Source organism: Heteronotia binoei, chromosome 2 (genome assembly GCF_032191835.1).
Source record: "Heteronotia binoei isolate CCM8104 ecotype False Entrance Well chromosome 2, APGP_CSIRO_Hbin_v1, whole genome shotgun sequence".
Taxonomy (NCBI): Eukaryota; Metazoa; Chordata; class Lepidosauria; order Squamata; family Gekkonidae; genus Heteronotia; species Heteronotia binoei.
The window spans coordinates 160,641,772-160,663,477 of record NC_083224.1 but is presented as its reverse complement, the minus strand read 5'-3'; the positions used below and the strand labels follow the sequence as shown (position 1 = coordinate 160,663,477).

The 21,706-nt window shown below is 44.7% G+C and overlaps 1 protein-coding gene across 1 annotated transcript in view; it reads left to right on the top strand.

Moving 5' to 3' along the window:
* The window catches only part of CRB1 (crumbs cell polarity complex component 1), a 164,251-nt gene that overhangs the window by 76,621 nt on the left and 65,924 nt on the right, over positions 1-21,706 (top strand). The window contains exon 6 of the mRNA XM_060232358.1: positions 19,715-20,668. Within this exon, the coding sequence (XP_060088341.1) occupies positions 19,715-20,668 (954 nt within the window). The remainder of the gene's footprint in view (positions 1-19,714; positions 20,669-21,706) is intronic.

Here is a 21,706-nt window from a genome sequence, read left to right as displayed (position 1 = left end):
AGAGGTAGTTTCCATATCCTCCTCCTGCACAGTACGGTTGCCAAGTTCAATTCAAGAAATATCTGGGGACTTTGGGGGTGGAGCCAGGAGACACTGGGGCTGGAGCCATAAGCAAAGTTGTGACAAGCACAATTGAACTCCAAAGGGAGTTTTGGCCATCACATTTAAAGGAACTGCTCACCTTTTAAATGCCTTCCCTACATTAGAAACAATGAAAGATAGGAGATAGGGGCACCTTCTTTCGGGGCTCATAGAGTTGGGCCCTCTTACCCAATCTTTTTGAAACTTGGAGAGCATTTTGAGGAGAGTCATCATATGCAGTGCTGAAAATCTGGTGCGTCTACCTCAATAAACAGCCCCTCCAGAGCCCCAGAAACCCCCAGATCAATTCTCCATTATCCCCTATGAGAATCGATCTCCATAGGGAATAATGAAGTGTCCAGCAGACATCCCCACCCCCGTTTCTGACGACTCTGAAGTGGGGAACTGGCATCTCTACTCACCAGTTGCTGAACTTCCAACTTCTTCTAAGTAACACAGAGCAACCAAAGGTTCAAGTTTACCTTTCCTATGCAAAGGACCTCTGAAAAGAATGTGCAACCAACAGAGGGTCTGAGCTGCTTTCGAAACCACTGGGAGCAGCCATGTTCTTCTGCCTACTTCCCCCCCCCGCCCCCATTTAGCCACCTTAAAGACACAGACAAACCATCTATTCAGCCTTAAAGACACAGACACAAGAGGAAGCCTTTCCAAGCGCAGACTGAAGCCTCTGGAGGTGGAAAGGCACATGGTGCTGTGGGGGCAGGGCTTCCCCCCGCTGGCCGGCTGACTGGGAGCAGGAAGGAGCCTGGGAAAGTGGGAGAACCCCCGCTGGGACCTGGGGATTGGCAAGCCTACTACACAGTCATCCAAGCACTACCCTGCTGAGTTTTCAAGATCTGATAAGATTGAGTCACATTCCAAATGGGAAGTAAAACCCCTTGAAAATAATCTTCCAGTGGTTAACAGTTGCTAGTATTCCAGCCAACACAGAAGTAATTAATTCATTCTAGCTAGCTGCATGTCACCAGTCCCATATGTGTGTCAATGAACTATATTTTGTCATCGGCATGCTGCAAATTCAACACGAACATGATAGCCAGAAAAACTTACCTTGACTGGTTATCTTGATTAAACTTGAGGAAGGCTGCTGGTCAGACTGCCTTAATGGTGTTAAAACCAAATCTCTGACAGCTTTGCAGCAATGCAGTAGCCACCTGTTGTACAGGAGCAGGTTTTGCCTAGACAGAGAATGAAAAGTTCTTAATCGACAATTGAGGCACATCCCTTGAATCATATGCTCATTATGCACCAATATCTTACTACAGATTTTAAACCTGACTTTGGATTCTGTGCCCACCCTACACACCATTCTTGTTCCTCCTGTGTATTTATTATGCAGCTACAATTACTAAAAAATATTTTTGTAAATCAGGGTGGGACATCACTTCTGTCGTGTTAACAGTGGTGTCCAAAGTTCTTTGCAAAAAAATTATGCAGTTGCTCTATCACAGTTGCGCAGTCGCATCCATATTTACACATGAACAGTGAAGAGCTGCTTTAAAATGCAGTAATATTTGCACAAGCTGCTGTTTTGTGACTGGTAGCTCCCAAGGTTCTCAAAAAGAATTAAAACAAAATTTGAATCCAATAGTACCTGAAAGACCAACAATTTGTTTCTGAATTATAAACTTTCTTTTGTCACAGATAAATACCAGTTTGTACTTGTATATGATAGAGTGAGCTTTGACTCACAAAAGCTTATACCCTGGAAAATTTTGTTGGTCTTTAATGAGCTACTGGGCTCAAATTTTGTTCTTCTACTACAGTCTTAACACAACTCCCCACCTGGGCTCAAATTTTGTTCTGCTACTACAGACTTAACACAACTCCCCACCTAAAAAGAACTTAGTAGCTCTCTGAAATATAAAGTCTGCCTTCCCTTGCAGATAGTATTAGTTAGGCTGCGTTGCTCGGGTTTTTTTTGCTCCTGCACAAATGGCAGCATCTGTGCAAGAAATGACTGCAACTGAGGGCAGACACTGCAAACAGATGGAGACACTAGTATTAAGTCTCAGTTCAAAAATCTCAAAAGTTTGTTTTTTTTGCACCATATGCCTTTTAAAATTGGAGCAGTGGTAGGAGTGCTGGCTATGAAAAAGCACTGTCATCATGTTAGAAAGCAAACATGATGACAGTGCTTTTTCATAGCCAGCACTCCTACCACTGCTCCAATTTTAAAAGGCATATGGTGCAAAAAAAAAAAAAGCAAAGCAGCATAATCTTAGAAATGGGCATGTCCAAATGCTTTTGAGTTTAAATTCATGAGTCCTGGACCTGGAAGACAAATTCAGACATTAAACAGAGAAGTTCAAAATGAGCTGAGCACTTAAAACATCACTTTTCCCATTAGGTTCTCTGTCACTTTGTATTTCTCTCTTATCTTGCAAGGTTTTCTCTATAGTTCAAAAGTGTCTTTACTCTTAAATATTCTATCCAGATTGAGAATTGGCATCAAGCAGTTCCTTAATTGCAGATAGATATTGATAATTTGGCCTACTTGCTTGAATGCAGAACCTACTGATGTGAAAGACAGACTCTGCTAGAATATTCCTCTGATCAATAGGTTATGCCCCAACGTAAGGGGAAAAAATAGAATTAAAGAGATATGAAAGAACAAGAAGGAAAACGATGCAGCAAGCAAAAAAATTAGAAGTTATTGTCATGTTGTATGCAAGGTCTCTAGGAGTGTACTAGAGGGACAACATTTCAGGAGTCAAGTCACCCTGGGATCCCATAGTGCCGGGTGAGGGTGAATTAGTGGGATGACTGGGAGGAATCATTCAGTGGAGCCCAGAGTGGCTCTTAGTAGTTCTGGTTGTAGCTTTGGCTTAGCAGGTGTATCACAAGTCTGAATAGGATAAAAACCGGTCTCCTCAAAACTCTTGGACAGCAGTATTCTGAATGGTACTCTGGCCTTGCTTAGATATTGGCTCAGCATTAATTTTTACCCACTTGTTTTGATACTAGGTGATAACACATTTGATACTAGGTGATAACTTCTGCTCCAAACGGTTGAAGGCTGTCCACAATAAATTGTACTTTCTGGGTCTCTCACCCAAAGTGATTTTAGCTCTAAAATGGGACAAGGCTAGGGTATTGCTGAAACAAAGGATAATGGACATCAAGAGGCAGTCTGATCTTGCTAGGCACCCAGCCTTTATAGTTCCTGAGCAAACTAGATACCGGCTTGTTGCTCCTGCATATTTATTTTACCTAGATGTCCATAAGTTCAGGAAAGCTTTTACTTTAGCTAGGTGCTCACCACTTCCTTCTGCTGTGCTTGAGGAGAGGTACAAAATGACCCCCTATGTACAGAGACTCTGTCAGTGTGATCTAGGGAAAATTGAAACCATCAAGCATATGTTTTTAGGTGTCCCTGGTATTACCAGATTTATGCCAAATACATAGCACCCATAATGAAGCAAATGCCTGCCCCAACAGAACTCGATTGTATTACCTATTTTTTAGCGGATGAGAATCAGGCTATCATGAAACTAGATATAGTCAAATTTTGTTCAGCTTGTCTTAGTATCTGTAAGGATGGCATAAATTGTTACATTCTTTTAATTTTGACATGTGGTGGATAGTTGTATATTCAATTTAACTTGTATATTGTTTATATGGTCTTCCCTTATTTCGTATTCTACTTGTACAATTTTTAGCTATTTTGATTGTTGAGGTAATCTAGTTAGATTTTATACTAGCCTGGTGCTGCAATAAACCTACCTACCTACCTACCTGAATGGTAGTTTCCACTTGCAGCAAAGAAGTCAGCTGAGCAGCTGCCTGTACACAGGGAGCAAATATGACTACCACACACAGGCTGGCCATAACATGCCTGACCTTTACTAATAAAATCACAAGATCAGACTGTTTGCTGGATTAAATGCAGAATTAAGCATTCCCACAGAAGGACAGGCGGGAACAGAAAAGAGATGGGTGCTTCAGCTCACCAATTGAAGTAAAAGGGGAAAAGCTGAGAATAGGCTGAAAAAATTCCCTCTCCTAGCAAAACAATGGGTTTATGGATTGATGCTTGAAGGTTAATTACCGTTATTTTAGTCTGGCTGGTTTCACTTCCTCCCTCACCCGCTTCTTCTGTCTCTCTCATGAAGGTGCATTTCCTCCTTTCAGCAAAGAGCAATTATCACTTGACAATTAGCAGCACAGATGTGGCAAAATTTGAATGTTCATGATTATTCAATAAGCTTTGGAGTGGTGCCTCAGGATGAACAGTCCTTTTGAATATACAGTGCCTAAAAGAATAATGCAGCTCATTTAAAAAGAAGAAGAAGAAAGGCAGTAGTAAAGCAGGGTTGGGAATTAAACATCCAAACCAAACATTTGCCACCACATCAAGGGGCTAATGGCAACCGTAATATAACCAGGGGTATAGAACAGCGCAATCCTATTCTGTGTTACTCCAGTTGAAGTTCATTGATTTCATTGGGTTTAGACTGAAATATCTCTACAGTGGATTTCGCTGTTAACTGGCATAATTTTAATTATTTTAATTACTAAATACATACTGGGAAACAAAGTTGCTAATGCCTATCATTATGGCCTGGTGTTATCAAACAGAGAATTATTTAGTTTGTTGTCGCATTAGAAGCCTCTGGCTTCAATCCCAGTCTCACGTTACTGCTGGCACATCTATTGCATGGGTATTACTGGCCACAGTTGATATAACCGTGCATCATGTAGCAACATTCCATCATGTTCCCCATTCTAAAGCACAATCTCTCTTTATCTGAAGACAAGTTCTTTCATTTTTTTGTAGAGAAGTTGATTGCTAACTCTATAGCAGAGGCTGGAGAGTTTGATGGATTATTCCATTGTTTGTGAAATTTACTGTTTTTAACTGTTTGCTATATGAAGATGTAATGACTCTATGTGCTTCAGAGCATTTTCTTGCCCTTACAATCTTACTAGCTTACTGCTACCCAGCTTTACCACATAACAAACAGACATTAGCATCTCCCAATATATTCAATATGCTCTTGACGAAGTTGGTTTTGCAAGAAGTGGAGGAAACAACACCCCATTGAGTATTTGATTTTTTTCAAAGGCAGAAGAAATAGCTGACAGTTTGTATCACCATTAGAGAACAAATCAAGGAATTAATTGATGGACTGGAACACTTCCTTCTATAGAGTATCATGGGCTTACTTACCAAGGAAAGTCATTTTTTGTCTTGGAGCCAGTGTATTTTTGGTATGATGTGTCAGAAACCAAATATATATATATATATATATATATATATATATATAATTCTGTTTCTGCTGTGTATTGATTTGCTGCTGTTGTTTGCTAGTAAAGTCTGTTGCTTTGCTCAGGGGTTCTCTCTCTCTCTCGGGGAGGGGGGGAGTTGGCTTTCATTCTTACATTGCAGATCAGGCCACTGTGCAATAATGTTCAATCTTGTGGTGGCTTATAAAGGTGCAAAGAAAAGGGTTTCATGATCAATGAAAGAAACCTTAGAACACGTGTCAAGTCTGTCTATAACTCTGGCTTAGTCAAAGAGCATTCTGGGTAGAACCAAAGTATAACCAAATGCTGCTAGCTCATACTCTCCCTACCCCCCTCCTTTCCTGTAGAGGGTAGCTTTGCTTTGAAATGGAAATATGTGAAAGTCTTATCTGTGCCTTCTCAGGTCTGGCTCACGGAAGGGAGTCAGGAGCCCACTACGATCAAGGCCATGCAAGCCTGAGAACGAATTGGTAACATCAATGTGTGAATGTTCCCTGCATAATCCCCCCCTTAGGAATTCCTTTGAAGTATCCCTTATATGCCATGTATCTACAGTATGTTCTTTAGTCTTTTCAAGGCTTGGCCCAGGCCTCAAGTATCAGTATCAATAAAGTAGTTTCTTTGTATCAACAACGACTCATTATTGAATCTGCTGACTTGACATTTTGAAAAGACTACCGATCCGAAGCTCAACTGCCCTGGCAACTTTGTAACCAGATGGCTGAAAAGATTCCGGGAGATGGGGAGCTTCCCAATGAGGAAGGAGAGCCGGAGGCCCCTTGGCACGTCTTAGACACCAGGAGAGCTGCCGCCTCCCCTCCACAGTTCCAGCTCGTGATCACCGCCCAGCAGTACCAGCTGCAGACCTCAACCACCACCCGCCGGGATGCCATCATGACCCGCCACATGAGGAGGGTGCGGATGGCCGAACCAGAGCCCACCAACCCGAGCACCATCGAGCCGGGCGAGGTGGACAGCATCATCGTCATCCCGGTGCCAGAGGACGACCCAGAATGCGCGGAGGAGGGAGAAGGGGACCCACTGCTGAGGGACATGCCCGAGGAGGACGCCCGCATATTCTGAGCCATGGTCCGAAAGGAGGTCGATGGGGCGATCAAGGGGCTGAAGGACGAGATGCAAGCGATGACCGCCCAACTCTTCCACGCCCTGGGTTTGGCGGGGTCCCAGAGGTCCCAACCAGCCCCACAGGCTGGGGCCTCCGCAGCTCTGCTGCCGGTGCCGGCGGCTCCCCCAGCGAGAGGGCCAATGCCACGACAAGCGGGCCCAGCAGCCCTGAGAATCCGGGGACAAGGCAGAGAGCTGGAAGCCACCTTTGACAGGGACCCCAGAGGAGGTGGACTACTTTGCCATCCAAGCGAACAGTTACATGTACTACTGGGGAAACACCTTCCCCGACGAGTTCAGCAGGGTGGATTACTTAGGCTCGAAACTGAGAGGGGCCGCGAAGAGGTGGTACGTAAGCCTGTACAAGGCCATGAGCCCCGAACTGGATTATGTGCAAACTTTCCTCCAGGCTTTGATGGCCCAATACAAGGACCCCCTTCAGGAGACACGCGCACTGGCGGCCCTGAGGGACATGCAGCAAGGGTCCTGATCCATTCGAGAATACGCTGCAGAATTCTGGGCAAACACCACCAAGGTCCAGGGATGGAGTGAGCTGATGAAGATCGAGCACTTCACCCGGGGCCTGAACGCCAGCATACCAGATCGGGCCCTTACCCAAGCCAGACCCACCACACTAGTGGGCTGGATACAACTAGCGGGGGAGGTTGAGACCAACATGAAGCGTGTGGCAATGCAGCGCTAGCACCAGTCTGGGAAGGGATCGCAGAAACCTTCCCCCCCTCCAAGGCCGAGCCTAAGAAGCCCGCAGGGGGAGGAGGAGCAGCCGCAGGGCCACGTAAATGCTTCAGGTGTGGCGACCCGAACCACCTGGCCTCCAACTGTCCTATTCCCCCCAAAAGCCCACAAGGGGGGGCGAAGACCAACGTCCCGACCTCAAAGAAGCCAGCCAGCCACCCTAAGAAAGCAGCGAAGAGCAGCGTCTGGAAGAACTGGAGGAGGAGGCGTTACTATCAGCGGAGCTGAGCGACCTGACTTGGGCGTCCGAGCCGGCGGGAAACGAGACCGACCTGCTTTGAAGGGTGCCAGCCAGCAGGTCGAGCCGGAAGACGCACCAGTGAGGGTGAGAGTTATGGGACATTTATATTTTGTAACAGTGAAACTACTGAACACTGATCTGAAAAGGTTCATGCAGGTCCAGGCCTTAATAGACTCGGGATGCAATCGAGAACTGATTTCCCCTAAACTAGTGGAAGCCCTGGGGCTCGAGAGCTCACCGTTACCCTGCCCCATGCAGTTCGAGCAAATTGATGGGTCAGTGATGCGAGGGGAACCCTGTAAACTAGAGACCCAGCTCCTGTCTATGGGGATCGAGGAGCACTGGGACCAGGAATCCTTCGTTATTGCCCCATCGTGCTCTTACTCAGTAGTCCTAAGGGTGGGCTGGCTAGAGAAACATGAACCCCGCATAAGGTGGGGTGCGCAGACCATCAGGTTCACAGACCCCCTTTGCGCGAACCACCTATGGAACCCAGCCTGGGGCCCACGAGCTCTGGTGGCTGAGGAACGGGCGTGCATGTCAATAGAGGAGGTCCACGCCGTCCCGAAAGCCTACCGGGACCTGATGGGGGTGTTTAGCGAGCAAGGGGCCAACAAGCTGCCCCCCCCCCATCAGGACACGGAGTGTGCCATAGAACTAATCCTGGGGAAAACCCTGCCCCGGGCAAAACTGTATCCCATGGGGTGGGCGGAGAAGAAAGAGCTCCACAAGTTCCTAGATCAGAACTTGGAGAGAGCTTCATTAGACCGGCCATGGCCCCACACGCCGCCCCGGTTCTATTTAGGAAGAAGAAGGATGGCTCACTTAGACTTTGCACGGATTTTCGTGGGATAAATGCGATTTCCACATCCAACACCTACCCCATACCCCTCATCCGGGACTTGTTGAGTACGGTTTCGGGGGGCCAGATCTTTACCAAATTGGACTTGAGGGACGCGTACTTCCGAGTGCGCATTAAGGAGGAGGACGAATGGGAAGACAGTGATCCTGGTGGTGGTAGACACCTTCTCCAAGCAAGCCCATTTCATTCCCTGTGCCCAATTGCCCACAGCAAAGAAATTGGCCATGCTATTCTTCAATCACGTGGTTAGACTCCACTCATTCCCAGACAAGGTCATTACTGACCGCGGACCGCAGTTCGTTGCCACCTTCTGGCGGGAGTTCTGTAAATTGGTGGGGATCGAGCAAGGTTTGAGCTCTGCCTACCACCCCCAGACAGACGGACAGACGGAGTGTGTAAACGGGGTCCTAGAGTAATACCTACGCTGTTTTATTAACCACCGACAGTCCGACTGGGTCGACCTGCTCCTGTTCGCTGAATATGGGTATAACAATAGTGTGCACAGTTCCACCAAGGCTTCCCCCTTCTCCACGGTGTATGGGTATGAGGGAAAACCAATGCCCTTATTGCCAGGAGGGGAACCCTCCTCGGATCCCACCACCTTTGAACAATGGTGGCAGGGACCGATCGGGAGCTGGAAAACTATCCAAGAGAACCTAGAGGCAGCTAAGGAAACATATAAGAAGCAGTATGATAAGTCCCATACACCCGCATGGGATTTCAAGGTGGGAGACTCAGTATTCATATCCACTAAGAATCTGCCACTCAGTCAGCCTTCTAGGAAACTGGCGTTTAAGTTTCTAGGGCCCTTTAAAATCAAGAGGGTCATAAACCAGGTGACAGTGGAACTGGATATGCCAAAGGCACTTAGTAAAATACACCCTGTATTTCATTGCAGCCTTCTTCGTCAAGACCCCAGGGCTTCGGTCTGGCATCCTCGAGCACCAGCCCCCCAGCCTGTGTTAATTGGAAACCAGAGTCACCACGAGGTCCAAGAAATCCTGGACTCTAGAGTCAAAAGAGGGATCTTGTACTACCTAGTTAAATGGAAGCATTTCCCAGCCAGTGAAAATGAATGGGTGGTTGAGGAGAATATCTCAGCACCAGATCTAATCAGAAGGTTCCATCAAAAACATTCCAATGGGGCGGTGGAGGTGGCTTAAGGGGGGCAGTATGTCAAGTCTGTCTATAACTCTGGCTCAGTCAAAGAGCATTCTGGGTAGAACCAAAGTATAACCAAATGCTGCTAGCTCATACTCTCCCTACCCCCCTCCTTTCCTGTAGAGGGTAGCTTTGCTTTGAAATGGAAATATGTGAAAGTCTTATCTGTGCCTTCTCAGGCCTGGCTCACGGAAGGGAGTCAGGAGCCCACTAGATCAAGGCCATGCAAGCCTGAGAACGAATTGGTAACATCAGTGTGTGAATGTTCCCTGCATAATCCCCCCCCTTAGGAATTCCTTTGAAGTGTCCCTTATATGCCATGTATCTACAGTATGTTCTTTAGTCTTTTCAATGCTTGGCCCAGGCCTCAAGTATCAGTATCAATAAAGTAGTTTCTTTGTATCAACAACGACTCGTTATTGAATCTGCCGACTTGACAGCATGTACATTCACCCTACACATGCATGTGCACGCACACACATTTTCTCTCTGCTTAGGTATGCTTATATTTTCTTCTTTCTGAAACAGCTCAGGTCAGGCTTTTAGAACTGATTGAAGTCAGGTTTTAGTTGACTTGTAATTCCTAGCAAGCAGTATACCAGCACAGTTGTTTGATCTCTCTGATTAGGATCTTGAAGATTTCAAGGGTGCAGGGTTTCTCACCAGAACCTCTTATGCAGACACATTCAAAGTCGTTGCTGTTGATTTCAGAAACAAACAGACTTTTTAAAAGCTTGCTATATCAACCCTTAATAGTTAGATCAGCCCCAATAGGGTAACATAATGCATATATAGGTAAATGAAAAGGGCACAAATTGTTTTGCAAATATTGCTTTATAGCAGTGTGTATGCCAAATGTGAGTTGCAGAAAAGTATTTCTCGTTTATTTGATGCTAAAAGTAATATACTCTAAAGTTTTAGAACAGCAACTATTTTATTACTTAGTACTGTGATTAATCCTATTGGTTTCAACATAATATATAGTTGGAAGCAGGATTGCAGGAAAAAAATATGATTCAAATGTAAGGGTACATGGCCACTGAATTCAGTGGGAAGTAGTTTATGGCCATGCTCATTTTAAGGAACATCTGCATGGATTTGAAATCACTCAGCATAAAGAGCAATGGCTGGGGGGAAAGTAAGTTCGTATGAGAGCCAGTATAGTGAGAAAGTGGCTGAAATGGCACTTTTTATCTTCCACTTCAAGCCCTCTACTGCAGTCACTGGAATCCCCCTACTGCAGTCACAGTGTAAACTGTAGCACAGGCACATTGCTTGAACCCCTCTGTGATCTTCCCACTTCAACAAAGAGGCATGACAAAGACCTTGCAATTCATTACTCCATATGTGTTTGTATTATATGACACATCATGAGGATGGGATGCCTTCTCCATGTTGGACAGCAGTGGAACCCTACCTATGTATAAAGCAGAATGCAAATAATGTGGAGTTTCATAACTATCTGGTTAACTTTTGTTTTGTTCCCATCTGGACAGGCTATACGAATATAGTGCGGAAAATGGGTTGGGTCCAGTATTCTGTCCACAGAAGATGATGGATCTTCCCTGCTTTCCCTTCCTCTCTACTTGCCCCTTCAGACTCCAGGAAAGTTATTTACTAGGGTTAAGGAACCTGCTTGTAGTAACACCATGTGGGTTGGAGGGGAAAGGGAAAAGACTGAAAGAAGCAAAATTGCCTTTTGCACTTCTGTCTGGAAATTGCTGACCCAAACCACTATTACATATCCCAGTCAAACACTCATCTGCTTAGAGGCAACCCCTGTGGAATTCCATGTCAGTGTTCTTGGAATCTCAGCCTAAGTATATAATGTGTAAGCTCTGTAATGAGTCTTACGTTAAGCCCTGCTGATCTGGTTTGCAGAGAGTGCACTATCAAGCGACCCCACATTTGCAGATCTACCTATTCAAGAATTCCTCTTCCAGATTGTTTTAGAAAGCTCTCTCATGGACCATGCAAACATAAGGAACTCATCTGCTGTGGAAAAAATGGTTGCAGCCAGGATACAGGCTTGGGCTATCTTAATAGCGATGGTGACAGGTAACATTTTTGCTTCTATAGGTATGTTGTGACTAAGATCTAATAGTCAGAAATGTACAGTCTAATATCAGCTTGCTTCTGGAGCATTAGAATATATTTTAAAGCCAAGGTAGAAAGAAAATAATGTCAATATCTCTCCCTATAACCAAAACCTCTACAATATAGACTTGCATTGTTTTGATTGCAAAGCTAGCAGATAATGTCTCTGTTTTTCAAAGTTGTATCTCAGATCAATTCATTATAGATTTAAATATCAGCTTTGTTCTGGTGATATTTCAAAACTGTGGAAGGCCATCAGTGTTAATATGATTTATTCATGATTGTAACTTCTACCAACAACTTTATTCTCATGTATAAGTAAAAAAACCCAAGAGCCACAAAGCATAATTCAAGATGAGCAACTGCTTTCATAGACTCTTCTCCATAAATCTACTCACAACTCTTGATTTAGACAGTTTAATGTACTTTCTTGTGCAAACCAGTTGGGTGAGAAAGCAATGGGGCAATACCGATACATAAAACTAAGCATGTGAAGGAAATTTCTCAAAGGGTAGTGAGTTTGCTAACAGAAAGTCAATGGGATATGCCTCATCTCATTTTAACACAGAAGCCATTAAAGCAGACAGAAGAAAAACTACTATATGCTGTAGAGAGTAAGAACATCTGACAAGCACTTAATCAGAACCATATGTTGGGTGTAAACATCAATGAAAGCTGAACTAGTTTGATTTTTCTTTTCCCCTAGAAAAATGCAGCACAGTTAGCATGGCTTGTAGTCGCTGAAAACAATGAGTGCCTCAGAAACCTTTCCTTTTCTACACCTATTGATATATCTCACACTTGACTGGTATGCAAACAATTTGGAGTCGCCTGAAATATAGGCCTCTCTGAATGGCTGAATCGCATCAGGAGTTCTATAAATATTTCTTAATCTTCTTAACATGACTGACAGCGGCTGTTGCTTCCAACAAGGCCAATAACAAGCAATATTAGCCAGTATTTACAGGAAGAGCTAATTCTTCTTCTTGAGAAAGAATGAAGGATTTATTCATTGGGCTGTTGAGCTACATGCTGGATTTTTAAACTGGTAGAGAAACCTAGACAATATTAAATATATTCCAATGGTATTCATGTACAGGACAATAATGATTATCTGGCAATTATCCTTTACAAAACACTGGCACTATTTCATCCCTATTTTACTTTTTAAGATTCAGAGGATGCCTTTTGGCATGAGTTACTACTGCACTAGAAATGAAAAGCAGATAAAATAGAATTGCCATTGTTCGAATTCAGGATGCCCGAGAACTCCTGCTGCTGGATATGGATTGCAGCAGCTGCTTGACTCTAGTACTGAAGCATGTACATATATTTGCATTAACAATAAGACAGAGCCCACTATTTAACCTGCTTCAGATGATAAAGTATATTTTGACCTCCAGATAACATACTACAGAACAATGGGTTGGATCCAGCAGAACAGCTCACGGGAGGAGGTTTTGAACAGCAGAGGGTTTTTTTGCAGCAGGAACTCCTTTGCATATTAGGCCACACACCCCGGTGTAGCCAGTCCTCTTGGAGCTTATAATAGGCCCTGTAATAAGAGCCCTGTAAACTCTTAGAAGATTGGCTACATCATGGGGGTGTGGCCTAATATGCAAAGGAGTCCCTGCTACAAAAACAAGCCCTGTTGAAAGGGATTTTCCCTCTGCTTCTTCTTGCCCCAGCAGTTTCATCTGCTTGTTCCAGTGATCCTCTCTGAAGGCTCTTGGGGTGCCCTTCTGAATGGAGATTTTCCCAGTTCCTCCTCCTCACTGCTGGAGTCAAGTGCATTTTGTTTGCAAGAGGTCCCTGAGGATTTGAGGGATCCAGTGGCAGAAAGAGAAGTGAGTAAAGATCTACCTCACTGACGCTTTTGTTGAGTTTTTCCCGTGAGATCCAAGCCAATGATTTATTTTTCTAGTGTTTCTTTAACAATAACAACAAAACCCTCTTTGCTTTTAAATCAGCTTGGGACTACTGAATAAATGAATACAAGATCAAAGAAGCAAAGAAGAGTTTTTAGCAAACGATTGCCAGACTTGTACTTTTCAATCTCTCAGTACAAGCTCAGTTCCTACCTGTCTGTTCTTCCCTCCAGTCCTGTCATCTGCTCCCTGTGCAGCACCCAAATTATTTAAAATATGGTTAAAGGTTATTAGGAGACTTAGAGAAACCTACTCTGGATAAGAAGTGGCAATCTTGCTTCTAAAATGTGTAGTGGGGGTTATTGTTCAAGCATTCATCTTCGGTGCAAAAATAGAGATTTTGCAAGCAGTGTTCTCTCTAAGCTGAGTTAGTGTGAGCTAACTCACAGTTTTTTAGCCTCTGGCGCACACATTTTTGTCTTAGCTCAGGAAAAATGACCCCAGAGCGAATTAATTCATGCAGAAGCTCACAACTTTAATGCTAGTAACTCACAAAGTAGAATTTTTGCTCACAAGACTCCACAACTTGGAGTATTGCTTACAAGTATGAAAGAATGTCACTGTTTTAATCTGTGAAATTCTTGAGGGTGCTTCTGGCATATCAAAAATACAGTCAGAGTGGCTTTCTCCCTGCAGAGCTGCTTACTGTGGAGCTGGCTCAAAGTGAGATCCTTCCATACCAAAACACTATATACTCTGAGTTAAATCAACTTGTCCATTTGTGAAAAAAGAGAATGTCTCCTTTGACCACCCCAAAATAATCTGCGCTAGGGACTATTATAAGCTTGCCAGCCATGCTCTGGCACCTAGTGGGAGATAGGGGAGATGAGGACTTATGGGGGGCACGACTGGCATCCCTAGCATGATGACATCATTTCCAGTGCAACCCAGAAGTGACATCATCATGCTTAGGAAATACTTGAGCATTCACCCCAAACTTTATGACTTAACCATAGAGTTTGAGGCAACACTAGAGCATCACCCAACATGATGACCCCACCATGGTATAACTCTTAAGAGCGGCGGACTCTAATCTGGAGAAGCAGGTTTGATTCCCCACTCTTCCACAAGAAGCCTCCTGGGTGACCTTGGGCCAATCACAGTTCTCTCAGAACTCTCTCAATCCCATCTGTCTCACAAGGTGCCTGTTGTGGTGAGGAAGAGAATGTGATTATAAGCCACTTTGACACATCTTAGAGAAAAGTGGGGTATAAAAACTACTCCTCTTCTTCTGGGTCATGCTGGGAATGCTGATCCTACACTCCTATTCCCCTGCCATTTTTCTCACATCATCCAGCTGAGAGGCAGCAGACAGAGGCTGCAGAGAGCAGGAGGTCTCCAGCTGGCAACTTTAATTCACGGAACTCATGTGCACCAAAGCCAGACAGAATTGCAACTGTAGTAGAGAGCAAAACTGGTTGAGATGAGTGAAAAAGCTGGCTGGCTCTACCCCTTCAATTTTCTCCAGTTGAACTGTTTATGTACTAGCTGAATTCTTTTAAAAGGTATAACAGTATGGTTGATACGCTGGTTCTTCCATGTGATGGTTTTATTTTGGTTTCTTAAATGGTTTTCCTACCAAATTGGCTGTTTGGAAAGAGCAAAGAAACTCACAGTTACTTTGTGTCAACTTTGCATTAACAAATATCTTTCACTCCATAGCACGTTTTGTTTCTTTCCCTAATTGCAAGGTATGTTGCTTAATTTAAAAGGCGAAGAAATAGAGGATTTACAAACAAACACACTCATTGGAACCGTTTCCCCTCAGACATATTTTTTAACACACAATGTTAATATTTTTAACATCGTAGGCACCATTCCTTGCTGCCTTGCAGCTCAAGCAAGTCATTTGCACCTGTGAGAAATGAATACAAAGAGGGTGAAATAATGTTTCCTTCCTGACTTGGGAACACTTTGCAGCTGTTTTACACTCCTGTCCTCAGGGGTAAGTGACTAGACAAAGTGCAAGGAGATGGCAAATCAGCCCCAGAATACCACTGCCCCGCAAACAACAGCTGGAGATAATAGCTCATTCATGTTCACACGGTGCATGGGAGGGGTTCCCACAGTGGTGGGCATGACCAGTGGGGAAGAACTAAAGCTTAATTAAATCGTTATCCTTAGACTGAAACAGCTTATCTGTTGTGACTTTGCATTTAAACTGGGGCCTTGGTTGCTGTACATTTGTAACCTCAGTGTGCAAGCACAATTCCCTGCAAGGTCCATAGATCCCTGACATGGTCATGTTGTGTGCATAAACACCAGTAACTCAATTTAAATGTGACCTTCAGTGTGTAGGTAAAGTTTTTAAGGGACTCTGCAGGTAGGGTTGCCAGGTCTGTGTTGGAAAATACCTGGAGACTTTGGGAGTGGATCCAAGAGAGGGTGCAGTTTGAGAGGGGAGGGGCCTCAGCATGGTACAATGCCATAGAGTCCGCCCTTCAAGGCAGCCATTTTTTCTCCAGGGGAGCTGATCTCTGCCAGCAGGAAATCAGTAGTAAAAGCAGATCTCCAGGCCCTACCTGGAGGCTGGCAACCCTATCTGCAGGTCAAAATTTAATAAAAGCATGATGTTACAAACTATGGGAAGAGCTAAGGTTTGTAGAATCTTTCGGGCTCAAGTGCCGTATTCTACTGGAGAAAGTTTTTCTTCCAGACGTTTCGTTCTCAGCTGCAGAGAACATCCTCAGTGGCATTGCAGCCAGAGCAGGTGCTCTGACCTTCTTGGCTGCTGTGCATTGAGAAGAAACGAGAGAACGTCTGGAAGAAAAACTTTCTCCAGTAGAACACGGCACTTGAGCCCGAAAGATTCTACAAACCCTAATGATGTTACCAGCCGTGAAACCTGAAATCTTTGATATGGGAAGAGTATTTACCAACTCTACAGTCTTTACTGCAAGGGTCCCTACTTGGTGGAATGGCCTTTCTGAGGACATCAGGAAGGTCCCCACGCTATTGGCTTTATGGAGCTCTGTAAAGCTGAATTATTTAAATAAGCATTTCTTTGAAAGTTCTTAAATGGCCTAGCCAGCCTTGTAGCCAGGATTTGAAGAATTGGGAGGCCCTGATTTTTTTCAGGGGGCACATAGTGGCCCCAACTTCCATGGCCTTCTCTCCTGCCACCGCTGAGGAGGAAAGCTGCCAGTTTGCTGCCATACAGCCTCCCCCCTCCCCACAGCTGCCCCAAGGTGATCCCTTTTCACCCCTCTTCCAGCAGCTCTGGTGGGGAGCTACTCATAGGTTTAGATACGTGCTGCATGGTCTCCTGCCCTTACCTGTAGCATGATCCAGCTAGGCAAGCCCAGTGGGACAAGGGGTGGTGGTGGAAGGCACCACCAAGTCGCAACTGACTTCTGGGGCTACAAAACCTCCAATTCGGATTTCTTCCTGTCGGAGGGCAAGCCGAGGCCAGCGAGACTTGGCCAGAAAACCCCTGCAGGCGAACATAACCTCTCCACTGATCCCCAGCCCACGACTGCAGCCAGCACCTTCACTTGTGTGCACCAGCCTACCCTACCCTGTCCTGTCTGCAATGGAGCCATCCGCCCCCTACCCCCACTGCCCCACCTGAGAATCAGAACGGCCTCTTCTTGCAGGCGCCCTCTAGCCCAACGTCAGCCCAATGTGGAGCTTAACTTTCAGTCCTGGGTGCTGAAAGTGACCCATTGTTTCTGCTTGCTGGGTGGTCAGAGATTTGTTCCAGCCCCTAAGCAAGCAGAAGCAACACAGAGCTTAACTTTCAGTCCTGGGCACTTTCAGTTGTTTCTGGTTGCTGAGGGGTCAGAGATTTCTTTCAGCCACTAAGGAAGCAGAAGCAAGGTGGAGCTTAACTTTCAGTCCTGGGTGCTGAAAGTGCCCCGTTGTTTCTGCTTGCTGAGAGGTCAGAGATTTCTTCCAGCCCTTAAGCAAGCAGAAGCAACAGGGAGCTTAACTTTCAGTCCTAGGCTCCAAAAGTGCCCCGTTGTTTCTGCTTGCTGAGGGGTCAGAGAATTCTTCCGGCCCCTAAGCAAGCAGAAGCAACTGCGTATGATCATGTCCCCTAAGCAAGCAGAAGCAATGGTATCTGACGATGGCAGAATGGAGAAGGATGCAGCCGAGGCACTGGAGGCTGGTTAGGGGCCCCAAGTCAGGGGGCCCTGCCTAGCAGTCAGGAGGCCGTGCCCCCACAGGCCCCCTTATAGCTATGGGCCTGGGCCTAGCCTTGAGGTTATGGTTGAGAATGAGTCTGTGGTTAAGTGGCAGGAGAGTGAAATACTGGTCAGTTGTTCTCATAATTGCATCGCAGCTTCTTCAAGCTTGATTGATGAAGCAATTGTCCTTTCCTGAAACATGGTAAAGTTAGCTGAAAACATTGGAGTTTGAAGATGGAAGAATGGGATTTCTGTTCCTTTAACTCTCATTTTTGCCTCCACCCCAAACCCCTATCCCTGGGTGACTGGAGCCTACTTCAGCTGTGGACTGGACATTGATCTATCATTTACTCTTGTCACAACATGCATGAGGAACTATCAGAACAAATCAGAATTTTTTTTTCTAGGTTCCCTCTTCTCAAATCAGGTTGGGGTGACTGAGCTGATCTTATCATTCACCTGCATAATTCCACATAGATCAGTGAGGGTACTTTGTCAGGGGTCATTCAACCTATAATTAAGGTTGTGGACTAAGGTTGTGTATAATTAAAGGTGTTCCTGGCTGGCTCATCAGAGCCTGCATGACTGAGCTTGGAGACCCAGGAACAATGGGCAGTAAGATGCAAATCCCTGCTGCCCTGCTCCAATCACAGCCCCCGTGCTGGTTTGAATGATCCAATGGTGTCCTAGCGTGGGAACCTTGAAGTATATATAGTTGACCCCGTTGGCCCAGTTCTCAGAGTTCAGCCTTTACCATGCTGTTTAATAAAAGAGCTCTAATCACTACAACAGCGTCTCTTCCTTGCATGGAACCCACTATATTGTACAACGCATCCCTTGTTATTGGAAGAAAAGACTCCACTATTACAAGATCATCACACTCCCTAGAATTTTCAGTCCACATTCCTCAGTTTGAGAACCTAAGAAGGATGTTGTCCGGATTCATGAAATCACACGAAGACAAGATGAGAAGTAGTTTAGTAAAGAAATGTAACTGAAGTAAGTCACTGCAGCTAATAAGTTTGTGCACACAGCATCATGGAATTTAGGAGAGCCCCAGTCATGCCAACTGCATGTGGAATTCACCAGCTGTATATCTCAGTGCAAAAACATACGTAAGCTTTCTACTGCTGTGCCTTGAGTAGGCATGTGTTATAGAAACAGAATCAGTTACGGTGTTCCAGCGTAAAATAATGTCTTCCTGGTTCGTTGGGCCTCAAAATATATATACGTGCAGTTGGCGCCTTCCAGTCTTGAACTGATCCTCCAGTCTTGATTTGCTTTTTTAAAAAATTACTTTTCAGAAGATGTTGTTTTCTAATTGGCATCTGTTAGCTGCCCTGAGTGAATTTTCGAAGAAAAGAAGTAGATCCTGCTGGGCTTTTTCTACAAAAACAGCCCTCCCTGGGATCATAGGATCCAGATAAACTAATAAGCATTCATGTTAGAGGCTGCTTTGAATTGGGAGAAGAGGACAAAACTGGCTCTTCCTTTTTTTCTTCAAGTACAGTTCTGGTGAAAGAGGGGGACAGTTTTAACTCCCTCCCCCTCCTCAGTGCAGCCCCCATACTTGTCTGACTATTAGCCTGAGTAGGTCTTGCAACCACAGGAATCATCATCTGCTGGGGTAGGAGGAAAATATGGCAAAGACCCACCAACAGTGGCTGCTGAAAGATCACTGGGTCCAACCCACTGACAATATCAAGGACATTAGGATTATTAAGGCAGACAAAAACAGCCTGATGTTAATGTTCAGCTATTCCTCATGACCAGGAGTAGAATTCTAGCAGGAGCTCCTTTGCATATTAGGCCACACACCCCTGATGTAGCCAATCCTACAAGAGCTTACAAAAAAGAGCCTTGTAAGCTCTTGGAGGATTGGCTACATCAGGGGTGTATGGCTTAATATGCAAATGAGCTCCTGCTAAAATTCCACCCCTGCTCATGACACTTGCATTTTATCCTGCAGTTAGTGCTGCCATATGCTTGTTTTGATAGGTAACTAAACTTTTAAATAAGGTATTTACAGAGAATCAATGCCTTTTCCTCCAATTCATTGCAGGTATCCACTGTGAAGAAGATATCAACGAATGCCACATGAATCCTTGCCAAAATGGAGGAACCTGTGAAAATTCTCTTGGGAATTACACCTGCCATTGCCCAACGGGGGAAGATGATGGAGTATTTTATGGTGGAAGGAACTGTACAGAAGTCCTCATTGGCTGTGTTCAGCATAAATGTCAAAATGAAGGATTGTGTATTCCTCACTTCACAAACGGACAACACAGATATAGTTGCCAGTGTTCTTCTGGATTTACTGGAGTGTACTGTGAAACAATGACTACATTGTCTTTTCAGGGAAACGGGTTTCTTCAGGTTAACAGCATCGCAGCCCCTCCGGAGAACTGTTCCTATAACATAAACCTTAGATTTTTGACTGTTCAATCAACAGCATTTATATTTTGTCGAGGGGACAAAGACACATTTGTGAAGTTGGAGATACTGAATGGTTATTTACATTTATCTGTACAAGTCAATAATCAGTCAAAGGACCTTTTGCATATAGCACATAATGTCAGTGATGGTGAATGGCATTCAGTGGAGGTAACCACAGCAGGAACTGTTACTCTTAAGTTACTCGACAACTCTTGTCCAGAATCATGTCTCAGTAAAACTGCTGCTGCAATAGATAGTGATCAGCTGATACTTGCTTTTCAGAGCACATTTTTGGGTGGTTTGCCAGTGGGAAACAGCAGCAATGACTCTCTGCTTGACATCTATAATATGCATTCTGCACCTTCATTTGTAGGCTGTCTTCAGGACATTGAAATAGACTTGAATATTGTTACCCCAGAGAACATGTCATCTGAGTCGTCATTAAATGTCAAGGCAGGCTGCACTAAAAAGGATTGGTGTGAACTCAACCCTTGTCAGAACAGGGGGCGCTGCATCAACTTGTGGCTGAATTATCTGTGTGACTGCTACCGGCCCTACACTGGGTCAAGCTGTGAAACAGGTAAGCAGAAGCCCCCAACCACAGTGCTTTAATTTTTAGCTGAGACAATATTGTATAACATGAGTGGGTGGTCTACTGTACTGCATGGTCCAGCTGTGTAGCTACCAATGGAAAATCCTTTACAAAGATAGTGGCAACAAACTCACAGCACCTCTAGAGTTTTGTATGAGCATGGCTATACAAAATAGTGCTGATGATGTGGATGCACAATACCTCCACGAAGATATACCACTGTGGCTAACATATAGCTGCTATCTTTGTTGATTTATTTCTTAGCAGTCAGGACTGGCTTCAAACAATTTTATTGCCCTAGGGCAGACTCTCTCTCTTACACACACACACACAGAACTTTTATGCAGATATGAGGAATTCTGCTGTAATCCTCCTTTCTTACAAATGAAGCACAAGAAAAAGAAGAGTTGGTTTTTATACCCCCTTTTCTCTGCCCTAAGGAGTCTCAAAGTGCCTTACAATCACCTTCCCTTCCTTTCTGTAGAACAGGCACCTTGTGAGGTAGGCAGGGTGAGAGAATCCTGAAAGAACTGTGACTGGCTTAAGGTTACCCAGCAGGCTTTGTGTGGAGAACTGGGGAATCAAATCTGGTTCTCCAGATTACAGTCCACTGCTCTTAACCACTACACCACGCTGGCTGTCTTGGCATGGTTAAAACTGGCCAAAACCACATGGCAGCAAGTTCACCCAAACAGCTTACCATGCCAGAAGGGTAGCAATGTGATTTTTCACTTGTAATAGCAACTCTGTCTTTAGTCTCATATCTGAAGTATATCCCAGCAGCTCTATTTTGCTAGCAACTTGTGGTTGAATTAGCAGTATCATTGCTATAGGCCCTAGCTGCCAGCTGCTGCTTGAGCAGCAGCAGAATTTTTTAAAATGATGTTGTCTGTACCAATATTTCATTTCTAGGTTTCCCCCCAAAAAGTGACACAGTGGCACACCCCCAATGTTCCCACCCCATCCTGTCAGTTGCCAATCAAGACTGGCAACCGTAGGCCCTATGCTGGCAAACTATTCAAAATG